This window comes from Mesocricetus auratus, unplaced genomic scaffold (assembly GCF_017639785.1).
Source record: "Mesocricetus auratus isolate SY011 unplaced genomic scaffold, BCM_Maur_2.0 Super-Scaffold_100013, whole genome shotgun sequence".
Lineage (NCBI taxonomy): Eukaryota > Metazoa > Chordata > Mammalia > Rodentia > Cricetidae > Mesocricetus > Mesocricetus auratus.
Window position 1 is genome coordinate 67,466,021 of NW_024429196.1, and position 23,981 is coordinate 67,490,001.

The 23,981-nt window shown below is 43.4% G+C and overlaps 1 protein-coding gene and 1 long non-coding RNA gene across 4 annotated transcripts in view; both read right to left on the reverse strand.

The window, feature by feature from the left end:
- The window catches only part of Nup153 (nucleoporin 153), a 47,438-nt gene extending 40,202 nt beyond the window's left edge, over positions 1 to 7,236 (reverse strand). For all 3 annotated transcript variants that reach the window (XM_040755921.1, XM_040755922.1, XM_040755920.1), the window contains exon 1: positions 6,731 to 7,236. In XM_040755921.1, coding sequence (XP_040611855.1) covers positions 6,731 to 6,844 — 114 coding nt within the window. In that variant the 5' untranslated portion in view covers positions 6,845 to 7,236. The remainder of the gene's footprint in view (positions 1 to 6,730) is intronic.
- Positions 7,237 to 7,515: 279 nt separating this feature from the next.
- On the reverse strand, positions 7,516 to 21,183 carry LOC121143639. The gene is made up of 4 exons (XR_005880915.1): positions 21,149 to 21,183; positions 16,856 to 16,927; positions 16,675 to 16,713; positions 7,516 to 7,719 (listed from the first exon to the last, which is right to left on the reverse strand). It is a non-coding gene; the product is annotated as an uncharacterized LOC121143639 (long non-coding RNA).
- Between the last annotated feature and the right edge of the window lie 2,798 nt (positions 21,184 to 23,981).

Below are 23,981 nucleotides of genomic sequence, written 5' to 3' on the forward strand. Positions count from 1 at the left end.
ATTCAGATAAATAAAACACAAGTATTACTGGATTTAAGACCTATACCTTTATCAATTTTAAAATTTCTACTGCTCCATTACTCTTTCCCTCAAAAAGACATAAAAAACCATCATATAGCAGGGTAAACAGAACCATTTTCTATAGTGATAACAAAGCCAACATATAAAAAGCAAAAGCCTCACCCACCCTGTGCAAAATAAATATGGTGCATAAAAAAATAGTATTGCAATTTTATCTGTGGCACTACAAGGTCTACCCTAAGTAATTAAAAATAATGAAGTGAAATTGAAGATGAAAGGAGAAAATCCTCAAACTTAAACCATAATCTTTAAGATTTACTAGATTTTCTTGTCTCAAGAACTAGTTTCTTCATTTGGCAAATGTATTAAAAGTAAATGTCCAATACTATACACAAATCATAGCACTGGTAGACAGCATCTACAATTCTATTTAACCCTAGTTCATGAGAAGTTGGAGCATGGAGGGAAGAGAACTATGTACTCTATACTCACATGGACTTCATTTACAAACTTCCTTTTCACCAGAAAACAACTTCCCTATTTATAGGCCCACTCCTCAGTCCTATACATTTTCCCTTCTTCAGGTTAGAATTGTTACTCTATTCTACTCAACTCCTTTCACATTAACCTTCTAAACAGCATTCCAATCTACAATCTTTTCTAAGTAACTTCACTGGCTCTCAGAACATGACTACAAACTAACTCCAGCATCAGTTTTATGTCTATTGGGCCTACTCTTCTAAAACACTCCACCCACTTTGATTTCTACCTGTCCCTTTTGATATTTCTATTACATTAAGACCTGGCTGTGCTGGGTGATGGTGGCACACACCTTGAATCCCCGCTCTTGGGAGGCAGAGGTAGGCAGATCTCTGTGAGTCTAAGGCCAGTTCCAGGACTGCCAGGGCTACACAGAGAAACCATGTTTCGAAAGAAGATGGGGAGGTTTTGGGGGGGAGGGGATGGAGGGCGGACCCTCTCTCTGATCCTTGTTTGAGTCTTCTTCCAGGGTTCTGTACACCCTTTACCCTCCCTGATCACTTAGTATTTGTGCCATTAGACTTTTCCCCAGAGTTTTTTTTTGTTTCCAAAGTTTTGTATCAAGTTGCTTCATTGTAACACTGATACTGGGTTATTTCCATGTGGGAAGAAATTAAGTATGCTAAAGACATTTATACTATATCTAATTTCAATTATCTGAATTTAAGCTGCAATTATCAGATATTATTTTATAAATGGTTAAGCTTACCCTATCTACCCAGTCCAAGTTCTCCAGGAACTTAAAAATATCTTTCTGGCTAAAAAATTAAATATCCCCAAGTAGGCTAGGCATGGGTAGCATATGCTTATAATTCCAGCACTCCCAGTACTTGGGAGACTGAGAAAGATCTAAGAATCAAGAGCAGCTTGGGCCACACAGTGAGATCAGGCCAGCCTAGGCTATATAGGAAAACCCTGACTCAAAAATAAAAGTAAGGGTGTTGGAGAGACAGCTCAGTGGTTAAGAGTACTTGCTGTTCAAGTAGCAGAGGTGTCCCAAATTCAGTTTCCAGCATGTCTGTTGGGATGCTTACAACTGCCTGTAACTCTAAAACCTTCTCCTGGCCTCCACAGACACCAGTGTGCCTTCCTGCCTTGCCATGTACGCGCGCGCGCACACACACACACACACACACACACACACACACACACACACACACACACACGACTCATATATACAAAAGTAAAAGCAACTCTTTTGAAAAACATAAATTAAGCCGGGCGTTGGTGGCGCACGCCTTTAATCCCAGCACTCGGGAGGCAGAGGCAGGCAGATCTCTGTGAGTTGGAGGCTAGCCTGGTCTACAGAGTTCCAGGACAGGCTCCAAAGCAATACAGAGAAACCCTGTCTCAGAAAACCAAAAAATAAAAAATAAAAATAAAAAAATAAAAATGAAAAACATAAATTAAAAGTTAAAAACAACAAGGAGAAACATCATCCATTAAGAGCTCATAGCAGTTAAACCCCCAAGAGCTATCTCCTATCCCACATTTCAATACTGAGACTAACTTTATTTTTCAAACTATCCTATGAAAAGGTAAGTACAATCAAACAAATTGAAATATTTACAGATAAAAGGCATTCTATCCTTTTTCTAATAATAAATTGTCCCCTCAAGTCAGTAAATACACATTTTTTTGCTTTTTGAGCACATGCAGAATTGTCAGTTCAAGGCCAGTCTGTGCTACTTACGAAGTTCCAGCCTGGCTAGTAATTTATTATAGGAAGTTCTATATCAGAACACAAAAGTGGAAAATACAGAATTATTGCAATGTTCCCAATACTCTGTACCTAATAAAACAGCTACCTTTAGTAGCATCTGACCAAGGCTTCACATTTTACTTCAAGCTTATCTGTCCCTTTAGGACTTTCCAGGAAATAGGAGACATAATTGAAGCTTTCTTATTATATCAAAAACCTGGTAAGGAAAGTGGTAAGCTAACATACTGGGATCTCTCACCACAAGAAAACAAAACAAAACAAATTCAAAAACCTAGCTTTTATTTCCTAAACACTAAGGACTTTTCTACCTATATACTCAAGTGACTGATACTTCTTGAGAAAAACACTAAGTACTTAAGAAGTTCTGACAATGCTTGACTTTTGCAAAACTTGTGTTTTGGTGCTATATATATGATTTTCTGGCTTAGAGCTAAGGGAATCTACCTTCCTTACAGAAACAGAATGGTTGATAGCCTGTCCTTCCTCGATTAAGTGGGTGACCACATTCAACTGTTTAAAAAGATGGGGAAGGAGAGGAATCCATCAATAACTCACTTTACTGATAAAGTCTGACTTTATCACTCTATAAACAAGATCTTAAGTTTAGTATGACTCTGGAAAAGACTTGGGCAACCAAAGGGAGGAAAAAAATTGCAATTATAAAAGTCAGCAAAATGCATAGAGCACTTAAAATTTCAAGACTCTATTTAACCACAACTTCAAGTGATTTCTAACTATACCACTTGAAATGTGTTTACATCATTTAATTTTTTTGGCAATCATCAATTTACAGATTAATTTACAAAATTAAGCAGAATTTTTCATCATTCAATTCAGGGCAGAACTCATCAAATTCAAACGTATCCGATTCCATGTTTTTCTAACTATTTTTTTCCTATTTTATATCTATCAAAAGCACTAGGCATCTGGAATATAGAAAATAGAATTATTTAATAACATCTGGAAATAATAAAATACTGAGAAATACTAATTTTTCAAAGCTGAGAGCCGGGCTTTGGTGGCGCACGCCTTTAATCCCAGCACTCGGGAGGCAGAGGCAGGCGGATCTCTGTGAGTTCGAGGCCGGGCTGGACCGACAGCCTCCAAAACAATACAGAGAAACCCTGTCTTGTAAAACAAAAAACAACAACAACAAAAAAAAGAGGTAAAAATGGTTTTTGCATTTGCCAAAAAGCCATAATAAAAAGAACTGGCAATCACAGAGCCTCAAAATCGTTTTCTTTATAAAAAAGATTTACCAACCCTTGATATAAACTATTGATAGGGTCTGGAGATTCGTCAGTGGTTCAGAGCACTGGCTGCTCTTCTAGAGGACCTAGGTTCATTCTCAGCGCCCACATGGCAGCTTGCAACTATCTGTTACTCCAGTTCCAGGGGCTCTGACACCTTCACACCAATGCATATAAAATATATTTAAAAAAATAAACTATTGATAGGGGGGAATTCAAATTCCTCCCTTTCCCTACCTGTTTTAACAGTTGGACATGGTTACTGAAATCAGCTAGGAAGGGTATCAGTCATTGTCTTTAAGGGTGGAAAGTAGATTCCCTTAACTCCAGGCCAGAAAACCTACCACCAAAAAAGGAAGGGAGAGGCAAAACAAATAGGTCTATCTCACCAGGAGGTGGCAACAGGTTCTTCCAGAGTAAATTCTGCTCATGAACTTAAGTGTTCTGTGATACCCACTAGAAAAAGCAGCCAGCTACACACAATGGAAACGGGAAAGGAGACTGAACAGACCATATGATCTAAGCACATTGCCTTTAGTGAACAGAACTCCCAACCAGAAAAATAAGTCTCAGAAGACTTAAGTAGGAAGAGCTCAGGTTTAAGGCCAGTCTGGGCTACCCTACCTCAAAAAAGCTAAAGTGGGTTGGTAACAGGAGAGATGAAGAGGCAAGTGAAAATAACCATCTTGCATGGCTTATTTGCTTCTACAATTCTTAAGACACCCTCACTCAACAGTGCAGTCTAGCCTGGAGTCACTAAGAAGCTCATGCTAGCTTTAAACTTCAAAACAAAACAAAACAAAAACCCCTGGCCTCAGATTCTTAGCAGAGAGGATTACAGGTGTGTGCTACTACACCCAGTTACTTCTACTTTTAAGTTACTCCACCTTATCTGGTTGAGCAAGACAGTAACTTCCTAGGACCACAACTTCAAGCAAGGTGGCATTTTTTAAGCTAAAAGTAGAAAAAAATCTAGACATTACCCATCAGAGCTAAACCAAAAGTTAAAACAGGAAATTAGAAGTCAACAGGTACTCCGTGACTGACGGCACTAGCTATTTGACCTGTCATCTGCTGTCCTTTGTCCACTAATAGTGCCAAGCCTGCTTATTCCTTATTCTAACCTACTACACAACCAAAGGTTTCATTTGCCCAGAAGCCCTGGACACTTATCAAACATTAGTACGAAACATGCCATGTCATGAAGCTCCTTTACTATATCCAGGATGACTCAGCAGCTGTTGCAAAACATTTAGTTGACAAGCTCGTCTAGTAGATGACAATTAAGTCCACTAAATTCCGGGTAAGACTAGTTACTTTAAGACAAACAAAAACTGACATGCATTCCTTTATGTAACCCTGAATACTTTCCTTTGGTCGTTTCTGCAGGTATTAAATCCACTAATCGATAAGCAGTTATCTTTAATACCTGTTCAAAGTTAAGATATATTTCCATTTTAAATTAAATAGCTGGAGCTACACACAGAGAAACCCTGTGTGGGGGGGATTAAACAGCTGAGGCAAGAAGCTAGTATTTTAGCTGACTTAACTACTAGCTCTGAAACCAGGCTGAAATCGGGATCAGTTCTAAAACAACTTGGGTTTCAGTTGTTAGGCAGCTTCTCTCCCAGATTTTTATCTGAGTACATGTAAAAATAAGCTGTGACCATAATTTTGTCACTTTGAATATATCAGTTCCTTTCTAAACTCTATCCAAACCATCCATTTCTCTGCTCAATTTTTTTTCATTTTTCTTTAACAAGCATTCGAAGGTGATTCGTTATTCTTAGGAGAACGCTGTTTTAATTTCTGCTGTACATTAGGTAAACTAAAATGGTCAGGCTTAGGACCTGATTTTAATCTTAAAATCTGCTTGCGAATAAATACTCGTGTTCCTCATCCTCAGCACTCTGTACATATATCTAGGGAAAATGGTAACAGTGCCAACCCTCCCAACCAACGGCAAATAACTTCTGAGGACATAACTACAGCTTTTACTATTCAAAACTTTTCCTCATACCTTTACTTTTTAAACTGTCTCAAGTAATGCAATTTAACATTACCAAACAAAGCACTATACAGAATAATTTAACACTATCCAGAATAAAACAAAGTCTACATTTGACAGCATGGAACAAGTTATTAGGACTTCAATAAACTTGAAAACGCACTTACTACACTTTAGTTCACCGAAGTACTTTTTAGGTGGCTTTTTTTTTTACATTTTCTTAAATTCTTACAAGCAATTTTTAAACTCTGAAATTTTTCTCAAAACCAAACATCTCACTTACAATAGAAATCAACTTTTTAAAATCATAAACAGCCACGAGGGCATATGTGGCTTAACTCTTTGAGACCGGCAACACTTCTGGTATGCCCCAAGTAACTTAAATTTCTAGAAAACGCCCAGTATTAAAAATACTTGGTGTATGAGATCAGAGCTGGAGAACTGGTTCAGTGTAGAGAATGGCTGATTCTGGCCTTCAAAATACAGAACGGGGAGGAGAGAAGAGAGGAAGAATCGCGCCGCAGAGACCAGACGTAAGAGTAGAGAGGGACTTTCAAAATGCCTTAGTGCCGCAGTGACTACAACTCGGTTAAGAAGGGAAGAGGAGAAGCTAAGCCAGCGTGTTCAGATCTGGAAAGGCCAACCCGGGGAGATGAGGGGACCGGACAGCCAGCAATGTCTTAATGCAGCTAAGACTGGATGATTATTCCACTGTCCGGGGAACAGCGCCCCCTCCCCAACGCCCTCTGGGCCGCAGCGGCAACCACCGTCCCCACGCACCCAGAACCCGGGAACACCAGAAAGGAAAATAAATAAATAAAGCCTGCGAGCGGATGGGCCTGTTACCACATCTCTTTCCCTAGTTCCCTCGCGAGGTCGTGAGTAATACCATCCAACCCCAGAACCCGCCAAAAAAGAAACCCGAGTATCCGAAGCCTGGAATTTCTTTTCCCGCCCAGCGCCCGCCGGGGAAAGCCCCTGGGCGGGAGAGCTGGGAGAGGCCGCTCGCACCCCACGTGTGCGCCGCCAGGCCCGGCCCGGCTCTGCCCACTTCCCGTCGCCACCCCGGCCCTGCCTCAGGCCCTCGGCTCGTCTGGTCCGCTCCCCACGTGGGGAGCCGCGGCCTCGCACCGCCCCCACTGCGGCCACCCGGAGCCGCCCAGCCGCCGCGCCGTGCGGGCCCCGTACCTGGTGCTGGGGTCGCCCCTGCTGGTAAGGCTTCACCGGCCCCTGGTGGCAACGACGCGTCCGGATCTTGCCGCCGCCGCCGCCCCCTCCGATGCCTCCGGCTCCGGAGGCCATGGTGGAGCCTGGGAGGCCTCCCACTCCCGCTCCCGGGCGGGAGAGGCAGAGGCGGCGGCCTGAGGGCCTCCCCCGCCCGGCCCTAGGCGACACACAGACACAGCGAGAACCGCGAGGGAGCGAGCGGGAACTGAGAGTGCGCGCACGCCGGCGGCGAGGAAGGCGGTGGCGGCGGCTGAGGGCCCCGAGCTGGCTGCGGGCCGCCGGCCGCGTGCGGACCCCCGCGTCTGTGTTTGTCACCGTCTCTATGGAGATCTCCCGCCGAGGCCGGCGCGAGCAGCTCCGGGCGCCGCTGAGGCCTAGCTCGACCGCCGGCTGCTAGAGGATCCTCTTCAGCCGCCCTGGCCGTCGCTGCCGCAGTCCCGGCCGCTGGCGCCGCCCGCCTACCCCTCCCCTGTGCGCGCTGCGCCCGCCCCGCCGCCGCCGCCGCCGTCGTCGTCGTCCCTGCAGTCGTCGCAGCCGCCGCCGCCGCTCCTGCGCCTATTACCGCTGTTGAGGCCGCCGCCGCGGTCGCGAGCCAGAACACCGTCAGTCCTCGGCGCCCGACGCGTTTGCATCATCACGCTGCGACGGTGGGGGGGGATGGGTAAAGGAAGGAAGGGTTGGTCGAGCCCGCGCTCTCGGCCGCGGACGCCTCTGGGAAATATAGTTTTTTTTTTTTTTTTCGCGCAAGAACACGGATTCTCGGAAAGGCAGGCTGTCGCGGAAGGACACCCGCGGGGTGCCGCAGAGGCACAAAGCCCGCGTCGTTTGGCGGCAGTTGACTGCTGGTTTAGATTCGGAATATCACTCGGCATGAAAATAGTAATCTCCTCCCATTCATCAATTATAAGCGGAATGGACGTAAACAGTAAAATCGAAGAACGATACTGTATCTAAATAGAGAAAAGAAAAAAAAACTGCTTTTAAAAACAGCGGCCGTGATCCCTAGGCCTACATAACAAGTAAAAAAGGCATTCGGCTTCTGCTTGTAATCCCAGCACCTGGGAGGCAAAGGGGAATGGTTAGTTAAAGGTTAGCTTCGGCTTCACTCTGAGATTGTGTCTCACTAAAAGCAAAAACTGCAACTCCGTTACTGCTCCATTAAACATTTGAGGGCTTTGTTGTCAACGCACAGGCTGCTGGCATTCTGGCTTGCTTCACTCCTTGCATACTTGACCTTGGATGACTCCACTATTAAATAGGAGCTTTAAAATCCACCTTATAAAGTTGTGAGGAGCTACTGCACTCATCTGTGGAAAGCACTCAGTAGATTTCTTGGTACACAAGAAACGAAGCAAATGATTGTAATTATAGCCCATGCAATCAACACACTAAGTGTGACTAATACATTCCTAGGAAATGTATATTTGCTTCAGCTAGTACTAAGAAGGTGAATAAACAATGTACCTTCAAAGACTGAATCCACGGTGTGATCATGTGATCCAGCCTATTCATTCAATGGGCTATTTAGAGACCCAAAGAATTTAAGGGGCACCATTAAGGATACCGAGTTGGGCACTCAAAACCAGGACTATAACCCAGTTTTCCATACGAGCTGAAACAAGTAACTAAAAAGAAGAATTAGTTGTGAAGAATCACAAACTTACTATTCCTTTTGAGATCGTTGTTCTAAGTTTATAACAACCATAAAATCAAATAAATGACTTAAGTCTGTCACTTACTAGCTGTGTGGCCTTGGGGAGGTTACTGATCCTCTTTCTAAGCTTCACTTTCCTCATCTGCAAATAGAATGAATGTTTACCTCAACGGAGACATGGTTCTGCTTTTAATAGCTGTTCACATAGAAAGCACTGTGTACCAGCCAGAAGTCAGCTACCAAAAGTAACTCCCACGCCCCCAAACTGTACAATTCAAATCTCTATTAAAATCAAATTAATAAAACAAAAGTTACAGTACCTTTGAACTCATAGTATCTTTCAGCACATAAAAGATCCGTGCTGGGGCTGGAGAGATGGCTCAGAGGTTAAGACCACTGACTGCTCTTCCAGAGGTCCTGAGTTCAATTCCCAGCAACCACATGATGGCTCACAACCATCTACAATTCAATCTGGTGCCCTCCTCTGCCATGTAGGGAGAACACTGTATATGTAATAAATAAATAAATCTTAAAAAAAAATCCGTGCTGTAAGGTTAGACAAAGCCTGTAACCTTAGCCACAAAGACAAGCACCAAAGATGATCAGAAGAATTCACTTCTTCCCTGTCCTGATCCACCTACACTTTCCAGGTCTGTGCTCTCCCTGGTGTAAGACACAACCATTAGCCACAAGTTTCCTTTGCATCCTATCAGAATCAAAGTTTCCAGCACAGGATATTCAACTGTTTCTTGGAAGGGACAACCTTCACAGCCAAGCTGTGCAAAGAAATAACATCAGACAAATCCTTGCACTCAGGAAATAGGAAGATTGTAGGCTGCCAGGGAAAGACTCTATCTCTCCCACTCTCAAAAATATCAGGAAACAATCAGGAAACAAAGGAAGGGTTATATCAAAGAACTTGACCAAACTCAGACAAAATTTCAAAATAGAAGAATGGTAGAATTTGAGGAGACATGAAAAAGACCATATCCTTTTTAGGCTTGACGTCAGTTATTTAATTAATTCCCCAAGTATTTATATAGAGAGGAAAAAATTAAGGGAACAATACCACAATGCACTTACATTTGTGTGATTGGTTCATTGGAGGCTGAACCAGGAAAACAATGATGAAAAAGAAATCTACATTATACCTTCACTGGTTTTTTGTTTATTTGTTTGTTTGTTTTTTGGGTTTTTTTTCTTCGAGACAGGGTTTCTCTGTGTCTTTGGAGGCTGTCCTGAAACTAGCTCTAGTAGACCAGGCTGGTCTCGAACTCACAGAGATCCGCCTGCCTCTGTCTCCTGAGTGCTGGGATTAAAGCCATGCGCCACCACTGCCTGACTCCTTCACTCGTTTTTAAAGCCAGAACAAAAAATACATCCAGAGCCATGTCAATTCACGAAAAGCCAGATACTGCCAGGGTCTCTCTATGCCAACAGACAGGAAGCTAACATTTGTTCTGTTTTCCCATTTAACATGGTAACTGTTTGTCAATCACAAATCAGCAAATATAATACTGACCTTTCTCTGATAGATGAAGAATAGCAACTACTAGTAAAATACAGCTTTGTCGTCAGGCAGTAGTGGCACACACCTTTAATCCCAGCACTCGGGAGGCAGAGGCAGGCAGATCACTGGGAGTTCGAGGCCGGGCTGGACCGACAGCTTCCAAAACAACACAGAGAAACCCTGTCTCGTAAAACCAAAAAAAAAAAAATATATATATATATACACATATATATATATATATATATATATCTTTGTCTAAGCCCAGCCTGGATTGAAAATTAGTCTTTATTTTTCAAAAGATAAAAAATTCCAGCCAATAGAATATACAGGAAATTATGAAGTTTTGTGTATTTATTTTACCCTCTAAAGAACAAAATAAAAATAAACAGAAAAGGTCTGGACTATAATGTCTATTCGTGCAAATTATTTTCATCAGATTATTGTTATAGACCACCATCATGCTCTGCACATGTCTTCATGTGATAATTACTACCACGAATTTCATTAAATGCAAAGATAAAAAGAATCCCAATCTGGTGGTGTCCAACTATAATTCCAGCACATAGGAGGTATAAGCAGAAGAAATAAGACTTTAAGAACCAGCCTCGCCAGGTGGTGGTGGCACACGCCTTTAATTCCAGCACTCGGGAGGCAGAGACAGGCGGATCTCTGTGAGTTCGAGGCTGGTCTGGACTGACAGCCTCCAAAACAATACAGAGAAACCCTGTCTCGTAAAAACCAAAAAAAAAAAAAAAAAAAAAAAAAAAGAACCAGCCTCAACCAACCACATAGTGAGGCCCTGTCTCAATAGGTGAACAAACAAACAAAAAAAAAAATCAAAACAAAGAGCAAAAAAGAAAACTATGTGACCGGTTTATCCTGCTGTATACACAAAGGCTCAAAGTGGTACAGTGGGACCCAGACTCTAGGAAGTTACTGGATATTGTGTGTGTGTGTGTGTGTGTGTGTGTGTGTGTGTGTGTGTGTGTGTGTGTGTGTGTCCCGTATTTAATATTAGAGTAAGAAAGGCAATGGTGATGGCAAGGTAGTTAAAGAGATACATCATTATACTCTCATTAACTTACTAAGTTCTCTGCCTTTAGGGAATAAAGTAATACTTAAGACTGAATGAATTAACTAGACTATAGTCAAGCTTTAATTAATTATACCTATCTCATGATTACAATATGTCATGAAATTGTTCCTCTACCCAACTCCACGTATCAGTGTCTTCTAGGCTGTAGTATAACATGAACTGAATAAACATGCAATTTGGTGCTTATTTTCGTGACAATGAGTTAAAATAAAAAATATCTTTTACATTCTAGAGACTGATACTCTTTCTGAACCTCCCAGCCAGAGTTAACGACGAGTCTTGGGCTGGGCAGTGGTGGCAAATGCCTTTATTCCCAGAACTCGGGAGGCAGAGGCAGGCGGATCTCTGTGAGTTCGAGGCCAGCCTGGTCTACAAGAGCTAGTTCCAGGACAGGCTCCAAAGCCACAGAGAAACTTTGTCTCGAAAAAACAAACAAACAAGCAAACAAAAAAAACAAAACAATGAGTCTTGGAGTCACTTGAGACTTCAAACTGCTGCCCTACTGTGTACTCAGACTGTTTAGACTTCCTCTGCTAGAACAATGTAACAACCAACCTAACTTGCCTTGGACTTCCTACATAATCAACTTTCACAACCTAAGCTGATACATACATAGCTGTGCTGTTAAGTCATGCCCTGACCCAGAACAATGCATGTGTATCATTGGCTGAGGGCTGTAAATACAGAGGTTGAATGCAATCTTCTAAAAGGAATATCCATTTATAGGTATTGGCTGATAAACAATGATGTTTATAACACTGTTTACTGGCTCAGGTGGGGTCAGTTGGAGTTACTGACTTAATTAATCCCTTGTAAAAACTCTGCTAAAGATTCCTGTAAAGTGTGCCATTCTTTCCCCAAAGCTTTCCACACAGTTCAATGAGTAGGAGCAGGAGGCCTTTGTTAGAAGGAGGGAAGACACGAGGAACGGGTAGTAGAGAATCCAAATCTGAACTTGCTCTCGGTTAAATGACTCTTCCCCTTGGGGAAGTGTTACTTCTTTCTTTAATGTGACACTGATGCATTATTGGTGACTTAGAATTAATGGCCAAGGTGTTTAATGCATGCATGTTAGTAGATGAACCAATGACTACATTTACAATACCAATTTCATCCTAATGTTTAAGACAGGTATTGAATCACCAGCTGAGATTAAGTCATTTTGAAACTATTTATTGAGCTGGGCAGTGGCAGAGCACACCTTTAATCCCAGCACTCAGGAGGCGGAAGCAGGCAGATCTCTGTGAGTTCAAGGCCAGCCTGGTCTACGGAGCGAGTCCCAGGACAGTCTCCAATGCTACACAGAGAAAACTATCTATTGAGAACCTATCAGTTTTTACTCTTAGCATTTGGTATGCCCTTTCATAAAGCTGCAAAATAACCTCTGTCCCCAAAGTGCGTTGAAATTTACCACTTGATAGTTCTCTAAAAGTTTAATGTGACACGCTCTTCCAATCCCCAGCACTTAAAACTAATCACCTGTAAATGCTTACCCATGTTATGGATTCCATCCCAACAGACAGTCTACTGGCTCAGTTCAACTTTACTGTTCACAAAATAATAATCATCAGCTATATTAGAACACTGGAGTCATCATTAATATTGGGAATATAAATCAGTATCATTTCTAATTTCTGTCAATGCTAGGGTGCCAAGCTTCTTTATTTTTCGGGGAGGGCACCTAGGTTAAACCCAGCATGTTAGGCAAACACTCAAACACTCTAATACTAGGCTGTCTCCCAGCCCTCAGAGACACTGTTCAAAATTTTGACGTGTGTGTGTGTGTGTGTGTGTGTGTGTGTGTGTGTGTGTGTGTGTGTAAAACACAGGGAGGGCGTAGAAAGTAAGTGTACATTCGGATGTCAGAGAACAACTGTCTTTTCTTCTTTTTTTTTTTTTTTTTTTTTTTTTTTTGGTTTTTCAAGGCAGAGTTTCTTGGTGTAGCGTTGGAGTCTGTCCCGGAACTCACTTTGTAGACCAGGCTGGCCTTAACTCACAGAGATCCGCCTGCCTCTGCCTCCCCAGTGCTGAGATTAAAGGTGTGAGCAACTTTCTGAAGTCACACCTCTCCTCCCACCTTTCTATGGGTTCTGGGATGAAACTCAGTCATCAGGCTTGCTCAGCAAGTACCTTCAGCTATCGGACTAGTCACTGTCTTTTGTGGTTGTTTCATCTTACCTGTTTACAGACAAATTTCACTATTTATTGGGGGGGGGTGGCATGAGAAAGTTACCGTGACCAGAAGAGAACCTCAGGTCTCCTGGAGGTAGGGTTATAGGCAGTTGTGTGTTGCCCAAAGTAAGTACTAGGAACTGAACTTGGGTCCTTTGAAAGAACAGCAAATGCTCTTAACCAGAGATTCAAGCAGTCCTTATTTATTTTTCTTTTTGAGACATTCAAATTCCCCTCATGTGCCATGGCATGCTTGTGCCCATGTACATACATTTTCTCTCTCTCTCCCTCCCTCTCCGTCTCCGTTTCCGTCTCCATCTCCGTCTCCCTCTCCCTCTCCCTCTCTCCCTCTGTCTCTCTCTCTCCCTCCCTCCCTCCCTCCCTCCCTCCCTCCCCTCCCTCCCTCTCCCTCTCCCTCTCCCTCTCTCCCTCTGTCTCTCTCTCCCTCCTCCCTCCCCCTCCCTCCCTCCCTCTCCCTCTCCCTCTTCCTCTCTCTCTCCCTCCCTCCCTCCCTCCCTCCCTCCTCCTCCCTCCCTCCTCCCTCTCTCTGTCTCTCTCTGTCTCTGTCTCTCTCTCTCTCTCTCTCTCTCTCTCTCTCTCTCTCTCTCTCTCTCGCACTCACGCACGCCTGTTCATGTCTGTTTTGGGGCATGTGCACCTGAGTGCAAGGACCAACAGAGGCCAGAGGTGATGGATACCCCTGGAGCTGGAGTCAGTGTAGGTGGGAAAGCAGGCCATGCTCCTCTCTCCCTCCCTCTCCACCCCCTCAGTTTTTTGGCAGGGTTTCTCTGTGTTCTGTGTAGCCTTGACTTCTTGGCTGTCCCAGAACTCACTCTGTAGACCAGGCTGGCCTCAAACTCACAGATGTCACCTGCCTTTGCCTCCCAAGTGCTAGGATTAAAGGCATGAGCCACCACCACCTGGTTCCAACTCTCAGTTTTAAGGAAAGTTAGCAGGTACTCTAGGAGGGAATATGATTGGGTCTGTATTAGCATCTGATATACAGAATGCTAGCTGAGAAACCTAGCAACTTGGAACAAAATCTACAGGCTTCTCTTTTCTGAACTGCAATAACAGCGATGACAGTAGCCTTCTGGACAAATCGGAAGACCAGTTAGATTACCCGTTCACTTCTAGCAGCTTGACCTCATGTGGATATGATAAAATCAAGACAATATTCAAGTACAGACTTTTCTCCAAAAACTACTTCTGAAAAATTCTAAAAACCGTTATGATGACAATGGACTCCTTGGTCTAAAAATTCCCGGAATCTGTCATCAATGAATACTTTCCAGGTTGCAAGATGTCTCTGGGTAAAGGTGCTTGCTGACAAACCTGAGTTCAATTCCTAGAACCCACAGTCAAATTCTCCATATGTGCCTTGGCATGCATGTGTCCATATACATATGTGCACTATAACACACACATAAATATAAAAGCTAAATATTCTTTATACAATGCATCTACAGTTTTTGGACTCTTCAGCCAGGGGAGGCCTATGAAATTGTGGAATGCAAACAAAAAAAAAAGGAAAAAGAAAAAGAAAGAGAAAAGAAACATCTTGCTGCAGTGCTCATATACATCTCCCTTATTTAGGCCAAGTATAAACATGCTTGCATCTGGATTTTCTTTAGACCACCAGCTCCTGAACAATGACACGGAGACTTACTAGGCATGAAAGCTTGGCCTTAGCTTAGCCTTGCTCCTAACTAGCTCCCCAAACTTAATCCCCCATGCTCCCCTCCTCCCAGGAGACTTTCTATCTCTGCACAGAAGTCCCACCTGTCCTCTCCTGACTAGCTATTGGCCACTCAGTTCTTTTTTCAACCAATTATAAGGGCCTTAGGCAGGTGAGGTAAAACAGAGACATCTTCACACAGTGTGATCAAATATCCCGCAACACATGTTTGCTTATAAGAACACTTAGGAAAAGTCCAACATAATGAGATAACCGAAGTTCCCAAAAACAGTAGGCTTAGGACTTTTAGCTGCTCATTAACCTCCAATAATGAAGGAAAATCGGATGAGCTGGAGGCCAGCAGTGCACATATATTATTTTTCCTCTTCCTATTTGGTAAGTTTCCCCTTTGCACAGAGTGGGCAGAAACTGAACATTAGTTATATTTTCCTTGGCTTCTTTCTCCAAAAGAAAATACACAATGGGCTGAGATGAGTTTGGAGTTAGGCCATTATCATGGGTGGCACATTGACTACAATCGTCCACACATAATGGCCAATTAAGAGGCATTTAAGTCGCCGGGCGTTGGTGGCGCACACCTTTAATCCCAGCACTCGGGAGGCAGAGGCAGGCAGATCTCTGTGAGTTCGAGGCCAGCCTGGTCAACAGAGCGAGTTCCAGGACAGCCTCCAAAGCCACAGAGAAACCCTGTCTCGAAAACCCAAAAAAAAAAAAAAAAAAGAGGCATTTAAGTCAACAGCTATAACTCATGTTATGTCCTTGGAGCTTCACCATGGTTCACCTTCTTTGGGCCCATTATAAAATCAGCAGGGGATCATGGGCTACCAAAACTATGGTTCTTCAAAACCAAAGAAAAGAGCCCAAAAAGAACTTTCCAATAGTCTCCAAAACAAAGCAGGTGAAGCTGTGTCATTCTGCACTCAGTGTTCAGCAGGCAGGATCAGCGTTCCCAGGTGGACTAAAGGCAACCACAACCCCTGAGAAAAATCTATGTAAACACCCCGCTTCAGTAATGGGGAGAGAGTTCTAGAAAAAGCAAGCGTCGCACCACACATGTACAGGAAACGAGAAGTAAAAACACCCAAGCAGATGAGAGGCTCTGCCACACAAAAGACACTTTCTACTCAATGGAATTAGACCCAGCCCATACCTTAAATACTTTAAAACATAAACAACTAGGTGGTGTTTTCGAATGCTCGACTATAAAATGTCACCCTCAGTGAATCAGCAGTGACTTGGAAGGGTTTCCCAGGAGAAGCACATACGCACCTGCTTGCCGTACGTTAACCCCGTTTAACTGAAACACTAAGAGCAATAGCTGATTTTAGCTTCGTGCTTGCTAACACCTGAGTGTGACTGCGGTTCTCTCCCACATTCCAGAGTCTAGGCTGAACATCACTGTTTCTACAAAGAAGTGGTGGTCTGTGCTCAAGACCGAGAAGGCAACTTTGTAGAAAGGCACCAGGAGCCACCAGCGCAGGCCCCCACTCTTCCTGCCTGGGTAAGCATCTCCCTCAGTTCCTCAGCAGGCGAGTCTGCCTGCAAAGCTGTTCTTCCTCAGATGCCAGCCCTGTTTCTTCTCTTAAGGTTTGGTTTGGGCTTTCCCACTTCATTTTCTCCATCACTAATTTTAGCAGAAGGTCTTTTGAAGAAGTATTTAAAAATGAAACAGAGAGAAGAGCGCCCTTCTGGAAACTTTCTGTGCTGGCTGCAAGCTAAAATAATAATACAGCAACACAGTGCTGCATTCTGCCCCGTTCCACATCAGACTTACTTGATTAAGTGTCTGGCAATTTCTGGCTGAAGTCTTCCTCTGTGTGCAAGCAATGCAGAAATACATAGAGTGGTGGAAGAAAACAGAGAAGGGTGAGGTGAGAAAACAGAATTCTGAGTCCCCACTAGCCATTCTGCAAACACAGCTCAAAACCGTGCCAGGTCCCCCACCACCAACTCACCGTTAGTTGTTATCCCTCCATAGGTCTGTCCTGGCAGTCCAGGTTGGCTGCTTGGTGACCCAGAGTCAAAAGCTGCAGAGCCAACAAATGAAAGAGGAGTGAACTGTTGCAGGAATGGTGTTCCAGAAGGCTGGGTGTCACTTACTAGCTTCATAAATAATGAAGGATTGCTAAATAATCCATCGCAAAGAAGGGACCCTCCTAAGCATCACTTCATGCTGCCTCGCATTTTATATCCATGGTGCCAGACATAAACTGGATACACTGAGGATTTAATTTTATTTAATTTACTTATTTGATTATTGTGTGTGTGTGTGTGTGTGTGTGTGTGTGTGTGTGTGTGTGTGTGTGTATGTACACATGGCAAGGCAGCAAGGCACACGTGGAGAAGCCAGAGGATGACTTGCCAAACCCAGGTCTTCCTTCTACCATTGTAGGTCCTGGGGATCGAACTCAGATGGCCAGGTTTGGCAGCAAGCTTTACCCACTGAGTCATCTCTCTGGCCCTTATATGTTTAGTGAATGGATGAATCTATATTTATACAAAGTGTTATATGTGCTTATTTCCCTCTATAAGTTTTATTTGTTTATTTCCTTTACTTTTTGTTTTTTTTCCCTTGAGACAAAGTCATCGTGCAGTTGGGGTTAGTTTTCAAACATAACAACAAGGCTACTGCCTCAGCTCACTGAGTGCTGAGATCACAAATGTGAGCTACCATGCACGCCCAGCTTTTACATGAAGGAGTGCTGAGATCACAAATGTGAGCTACCATGCACGCCCAGCTTTTACATGAAGCATTTCTCCCATGCATTTGGAAAGACAATTCAAACTAATATTTATTAAAATGATCTTTTATTGTTTTAATATTTTAATCCCTCTTACACATATGCCTATGCACACAAACACACACACATACATGCACACACACACACATGGCGCTAGGACTCAAATGCAGGGCATTGTACATACAAGACAAATGCTATAGTACTGAGCTACACCCTCATCGCCACCCTTTCCTCATAAACACAATTGTCCCCAGGCTGTGTATTCATTGCTATGTTAGCAGCAAACAGTAAATCACCCCTTTTTTGTAATCAGATCAACAATGCATCCCCGAGTGACTAAACCAAAGTGAGAACTGTACACTACAGACTGAATTACATGCATAGCACTTTGAAAACATAGCTTAGGGCTGGGGAAATAGTCTATTAGTAGTGTGCTTGCCTAGCATGCACTGAATCCCAGGTTTAATTCCTTAGTGACACATACACATCAGGATAGTGCAAAATAGACTTTCAAAATAGCATTTCATGAGCCAGGTAGTGGTGGCACACACCTTTAATCTCAGCACTCAGGAGCCAGAGGCAGGCAAATCTCTGTGAGTTCAAGGCCAGCCTGGTCTACAGAGCCAGTTCCAGGACAAGTTCCGAAGCTGCACAGAGAAACCCTTTCTGGAAAAAAAAATAGCATTCCACAAATATTGACTATGTCCCAGTCATGTGTTCTATGTATAGAAACACAATAACAACTTAGATATTTCTGTTGATGTACTTTAATTTTATTTTGACTAAATACGTATAAATTTCTTGTGGGAACATGTGACTTTGTTGTGTACATTCTCTACTTTTATAATTTTAAAAGAAGATTTAGTACTGGTTTTTCCAGGACAGCCAGGGTTACGCAGAGAGATCCTGCCTCTCAAACAACAACAACAACAATAATTTATTTATTTTATTTCATATGTGTGAGTGTTTTACCCACATTTATATCTGTGTGCATGTGCATGCCTTCTGCCCACAAAGGCTAGTAAAGGTATCAGATCCCCTGCAACTGGAGTCACAGATAGCTGTGAGACACCAGGCGGGTGCTAAGTCACAGATAGCTGTGAGACAGACACCAGGCGGGTGCTAAGGGGATGTCCACCTTTTCTGTTGTTGTTATTGATGCTTTGCTTTTTAAAAATATTTTACATTTCATTTTATGTGCATGAAGGCATTGCCTGCATGTATGTATGTATACCACATGCATGTACTACATGTGTACCCGCAGAAGTCAGAAAAGCGCACTCTTAACACTGGAGTTACAGATGTTTGTAAGCTACTGTGTGGGTACTGGAAATTGAAACAGGATGCTTTGAAAGAAACAGTGCTCTTAACCACTGAGCCATCTCTTCAGCCCCTCTGCCGTGTTTTGAGACAGAATCTCCCATTGAATTGTGGCTCACCAATTTGACTAGACTGGCTGCCCAGAGATCTTGTTTCACAAACCCCGGTGCTCATTACAAGTAGTCACCGACAGGCCTGCTTCCTTCCTTCCTTCCTTCCTTCCTTCCTTCCTTCCTTCCTTCCTTCCTTCCTTCTTTCTTCATCTTTTTCCTTTTTCCTTCTTTCTCTTTTTCTCTCTCCTCCTCTCTCCCTCCCTCCCTCCCTCCCTCCCCTCCCTCCCTCCCTAACTCTCTCTATTGGTCCTGAGGATTGAACTCAGGTCCTCATGCTTATAAGGCAGGCACTTTACTGAATGAGTCACCTCCCTAGCTCCAAGAGATCTGACTTTTAATAAACCTCTAGCATTTTTTTCTCATGTACTCAGTTTCCCTTGTCCTCTGGCCTCTTTTTGTGGACAACTCCCTAGAACTCTCAGCTCTTTCTCATGTCCTCTGTCTTCTCTGCCTTTTCCTCTTCTTTTCCTTTATCCATTTCTTCCCTGAGTGGTCACAGCCAGGTAAAGATTCCCTGAACGGGACTAAAGTTTTGAGCAGTCTGTCTCAATCTTTCAAAGGGAAGACAACCCAGAGGCCAAAAGAATGTGGGCAGACTTTGCTATTATTAGCTGTGTTTTTTAAAATCCCAATTATATCAGCTCTTAGTTCCCTGTCCATGTTCCAAGAACATCACATTATAAGTTGTGTATGTGTGTGTGTGTGTGCGTGCATGTTTGCTCACATATGTGTATACAGTTATCTTCCTCTATTGCTCCCTACCTTATTTTTTGACTTTTCACATAATATGCACCAAGACTAGCTGGCCAGAGAGCCTCAGGCTCCCTCCTGTCTCTTTCTTCTCAGAGCTAGGATTATGGGCATGTACATAGTTGCCAGGGATCCAAACTCAGAGTCATCTCCTTAATCTCCAACTCTTCACATTTTTTTTTTGAGACAGGCTCTCAATGACTTTCCCAGGCTGGCCTTGTTTCTTAGCCCAGGCATAACCTAAACTTACCAATCAGCATCCTACACAAGTGGGAGTATAGATAAGTCCACCATGTCTGGCTTCCTGAGCCAAATATTACCTATGGCCCAGCGCACAAAGACTGTCCCAATGTCCCAAGAACAAAAGTTCAACCTATGTCAAATGTGAAAGTATTCCCTAGAGACAGAAAAGTTTGTTTTTAGAGAAAATCATATATATATGTTGGGCCTAAGAAAGGCTTGGATGCAAGGCCCAGTGTAAGCTCCTGAGCCTGACTTGAGTTTTGGGCTCGGATGTGAGGCCCAGTGTAACCTCCTGAGCTTGCCTAGAGTTTAGAGACCTGTCTCTAACCTGTAACCTCCATGCGGGGGTGACTTAGCCAGATCTGATGCAAGATTGCCCCCTGCCTAGCTACCTGCCTGCTTGGTGGAATACTATTGGCCCTTAACGCCTCACATCACCTTACCCTATCCCAAGATTCCCATCCCCTACTTCAGTTCTATATAAGTTCCTGCGTGTTGGAATAAATCGAGATCCTGCTTCGACAGACTCCCGACTCAGTGTGGTTTTTTCTCCCTGGTAACTAATGGGGGGAGGGTCTGAGTCATCGACACTCACCATCCTGCTCAGCCCCCTGGAAGAGGCCAGCTGGACAGGTCCTTCCCCCCCCCTCTACCTGCAGGGAGGACCCTGCATATATATGTGTGTGTGTGTGTGTGTGTGTGTGTGTGTGTGTGTGTGTGTGTGTGCGTGCATGCATGTATGTCTCATTTACTTCAATTTTGGAAGCACTTAAAGAGAAATGAGTCTACCAAATAAAACATGTATCCAAAGTAGCTAAATTACAAAGTAAGGCTGTTTTTAAATTACTTGTGTTAATTTGTTTGAGTTTGTTAGCCCTCCTCTCAGTTTGAGTCCACCTGTCCCCTGGTACTCCAGCTAGGTAGGGTACACCAGGCTGGTTATGTCACCTCCAACCACTGTTTGACTCCAAAGGAGGCTGGAAATTTCTTGCTGCTTCGGAACCTATTGGAATTCATCTAGACTGAAAAGGATGCACTAAGAACCATTCATAAGCCATAAGCCATGGCTGGGAAGACTCACCCCTGGGGATGCTTGTTGTTATTGAAAGAGATCAGTTGTTGTTTATTGACTTGACTCAGCAGCTCAGGTAGTCTTATTGTGACATCAGAGTACTTCACATTATTAAACAAAGGGGGAGGAGAGAGAGAGAGGAGAGAGGGAGGGAGGGAGAGAGAGAGAGAGAGAGAGAGAGAGAGAGAGAGAGAGAGAGAGAGAGAGAGAGAGAGAGATGGAGACATAGGTCAATGTCTTCCTATATTTGAAGAACTATTTGGCTCTAGGCTTGAGCTATTAGGAATGTATCTTTTCATTTAACACAGATAAAGCCCCAGTGTCTCTTGCAAGTGGATTGATCAGGAAGTGTCATAACAAAGCTGGCTCTCTACAGAGTACTCTGCTGTCATGAATAAAGAACACTCTCCTAAGCAGATTAGTTTTTTTTCTCTCTGAAAAGTTAGTACAGAGATGAAGGTACGGAAGAAATCATGGACTTGACAACTCATTCCTAAGCTTTTTGTTTTTGATTTATTGTTGTTCTTGTCTTTGTTTTTTTGAGACAGAATTTCTCTGTGTAACAACTCATTCTGTAGACCAGGGTGGCCTTGAACTCACAGAGATCTGCCTGCCTCTGCCTCCTGTGTGCTGGGATTAAAGGCATGCGCCATTCCTAAATTTTTAGCTCACTAGGACCTGAAATGCCGGTGGATGCTCTTCCACGCCCACTGTTCCCCCTTCTTTTCTGTATTTTTCCAGCACTATTTCCCCATGCAATGTTTTGAGTACTTCCTTGTGATTTTTCCTTTTTTAAGTGCTAGTTCAAACAGTTGTTTGAGTTGGACATCTGTAATGTGTTAATTCTTTGTCTCTGCTGAAAATGCTCTTTTCACTCATTCTTGAATTTTTAATTAACTAGGACCTGAATTGCAAGTGGATATATTCATTCCTCTTATTGGACTGTTTGAGAGGGTCTGCTACTAGTCTAGGAGTTACTAACTTAACAGCTAATCCTCTCTGGATAACATTGTTTTTCTTTTGCTTTTGAGACAGTGTCTTGCTATATTGGCCTGGTTGGTCTTGAACATGACAATCATGCTGTTCTACCCTACTGAGCACTGGGATTATAGGCCTGAGCCACCACTTCAGGAATCTGGATGCCTTTAGTGTATTTTACTTACTTTTGATGTTTGGAGATGTCACACAATTCTCTTGGGGGATTTACAATACTTCATCTGAGAACACACTCCTTCCCTTGGTCCTGGATGTTTGCAGCCGTGATGACTTCTGTCTTTGCTGTTCCTCAATGACGTATCTTCCTTTCCTGATACCCGTGTGTATGCAGTCTTGCCAACCTTGTCCTTCATCTCCCTGCCATATCTGTTTTCCTGTTGTTGTTAGTGTAGTTCAGCCGGCCCTGCGTTCATGCAATCCTCCTGTCTTGGCCTTTCAGAGTGCTGGGATTACAGGTGTGGGTCACCATGCCTGCTTCTTTTCTATATTTTCCACCACTTTATCTTCCAATGTGATGTTGGTTTTTTTTTTTAATTTTCCCTTTAACTCAAATAGTTGTTTGAGTGGGACGTCTATAATGGTTAATTCTTTGTCTTTGTTGAAATGTTTTTTTCACTCATTCTTGAATTTTCAACTCACTGGGAGCTGAAATGCAGGTGGCTACTCCACGGTTACCTTTCTTTTCCAGTATCTATTTGGTTATTAATGCATACATCCAGTTTTTGGGTGAATTTTCATTTTCAGTTCTGCTTTGGAGTATGGCTTGGTGACAGCTAGAAGCTAAGCCACCCATGTATGTCATTTACACCAAAAGTGAGAAACCACAGGATGACATGCCTTGTAAGCAGGACGGGGGCATCTGTTTGATCTCAGCAAGCACTTGAATTTACACGGTACCTATTTACTTAGCCCAGGAAATTCAAATGTATGGTCTTCGGAGTGAATACTGCCATTAGCCCACTTTTCAGGTAGGGAAACTGATTCTTAGGCAACATCAGAGAGGAACATTGTGGGGGGTAGTTGGAGTTCCAAAGAAATTTGTCTTCATTAGAATCTGTTAGTTGACCCCTGCCATGAGATGCCAAGACTTATTGACCTTAATTCAATTTCTGGAATTCACATGGTAATTTCTGGAACTCACACAGTAGGAGAGGATTGACTCCCGCAAAGTCTGGAATTCGCCATGTAGACCAGGCTGGCCTTGAACTCACACAGATCTGCCTGCCTCTGTCCCCACCCCGAGTGCTGGATTAGAGGCCTGCCCCACTACACCTGACATCTTCCTACTGATATATCTCTTCATTGTCTTTCATGGGAATGAGGCTTTCTTCACCCTGGGCTTTAAAAGTGAAAACCTTACCTGGTGGTGGTGGTGCACGCCTTTAATCCCAGCACTCGGGAGGCAGAGGCAGGCGGATCTCTGTGAGTTCGAGGCCGGGCTGGTCTGACAGCCTCCAAAACAATACAGAGAAACCCTGTCTCGTAAAAACCCAAAACCAAACAAACAAAAAAACAAAACAAAAACAAACAAACAAACAAAAAGAGTGAAAACCTTAAGAGTTGGACTCATATTCACTTCATGGATTTTTGTAAGCTTTGCTTTACCCCAGGGTTGCAGCTCTGTAACTTCATTGATGGTGGCTTGCAGATGTCTACAGGTTCTTCACCATCTTCAGGAGGAAGAATCCACTTATCCTTCCCCTTCAGCGGAACCAGACATAAGAATCACACTTCTAATCAGGAGTGTCTTGGAAGTGCACCTTCTGGCATGAGGTCATGGAGAGGTATCCCAGCTCCCATCTGCTCTCCCAAGCCCCTCAACTCACTTCAGGGCAACCATCTCTGT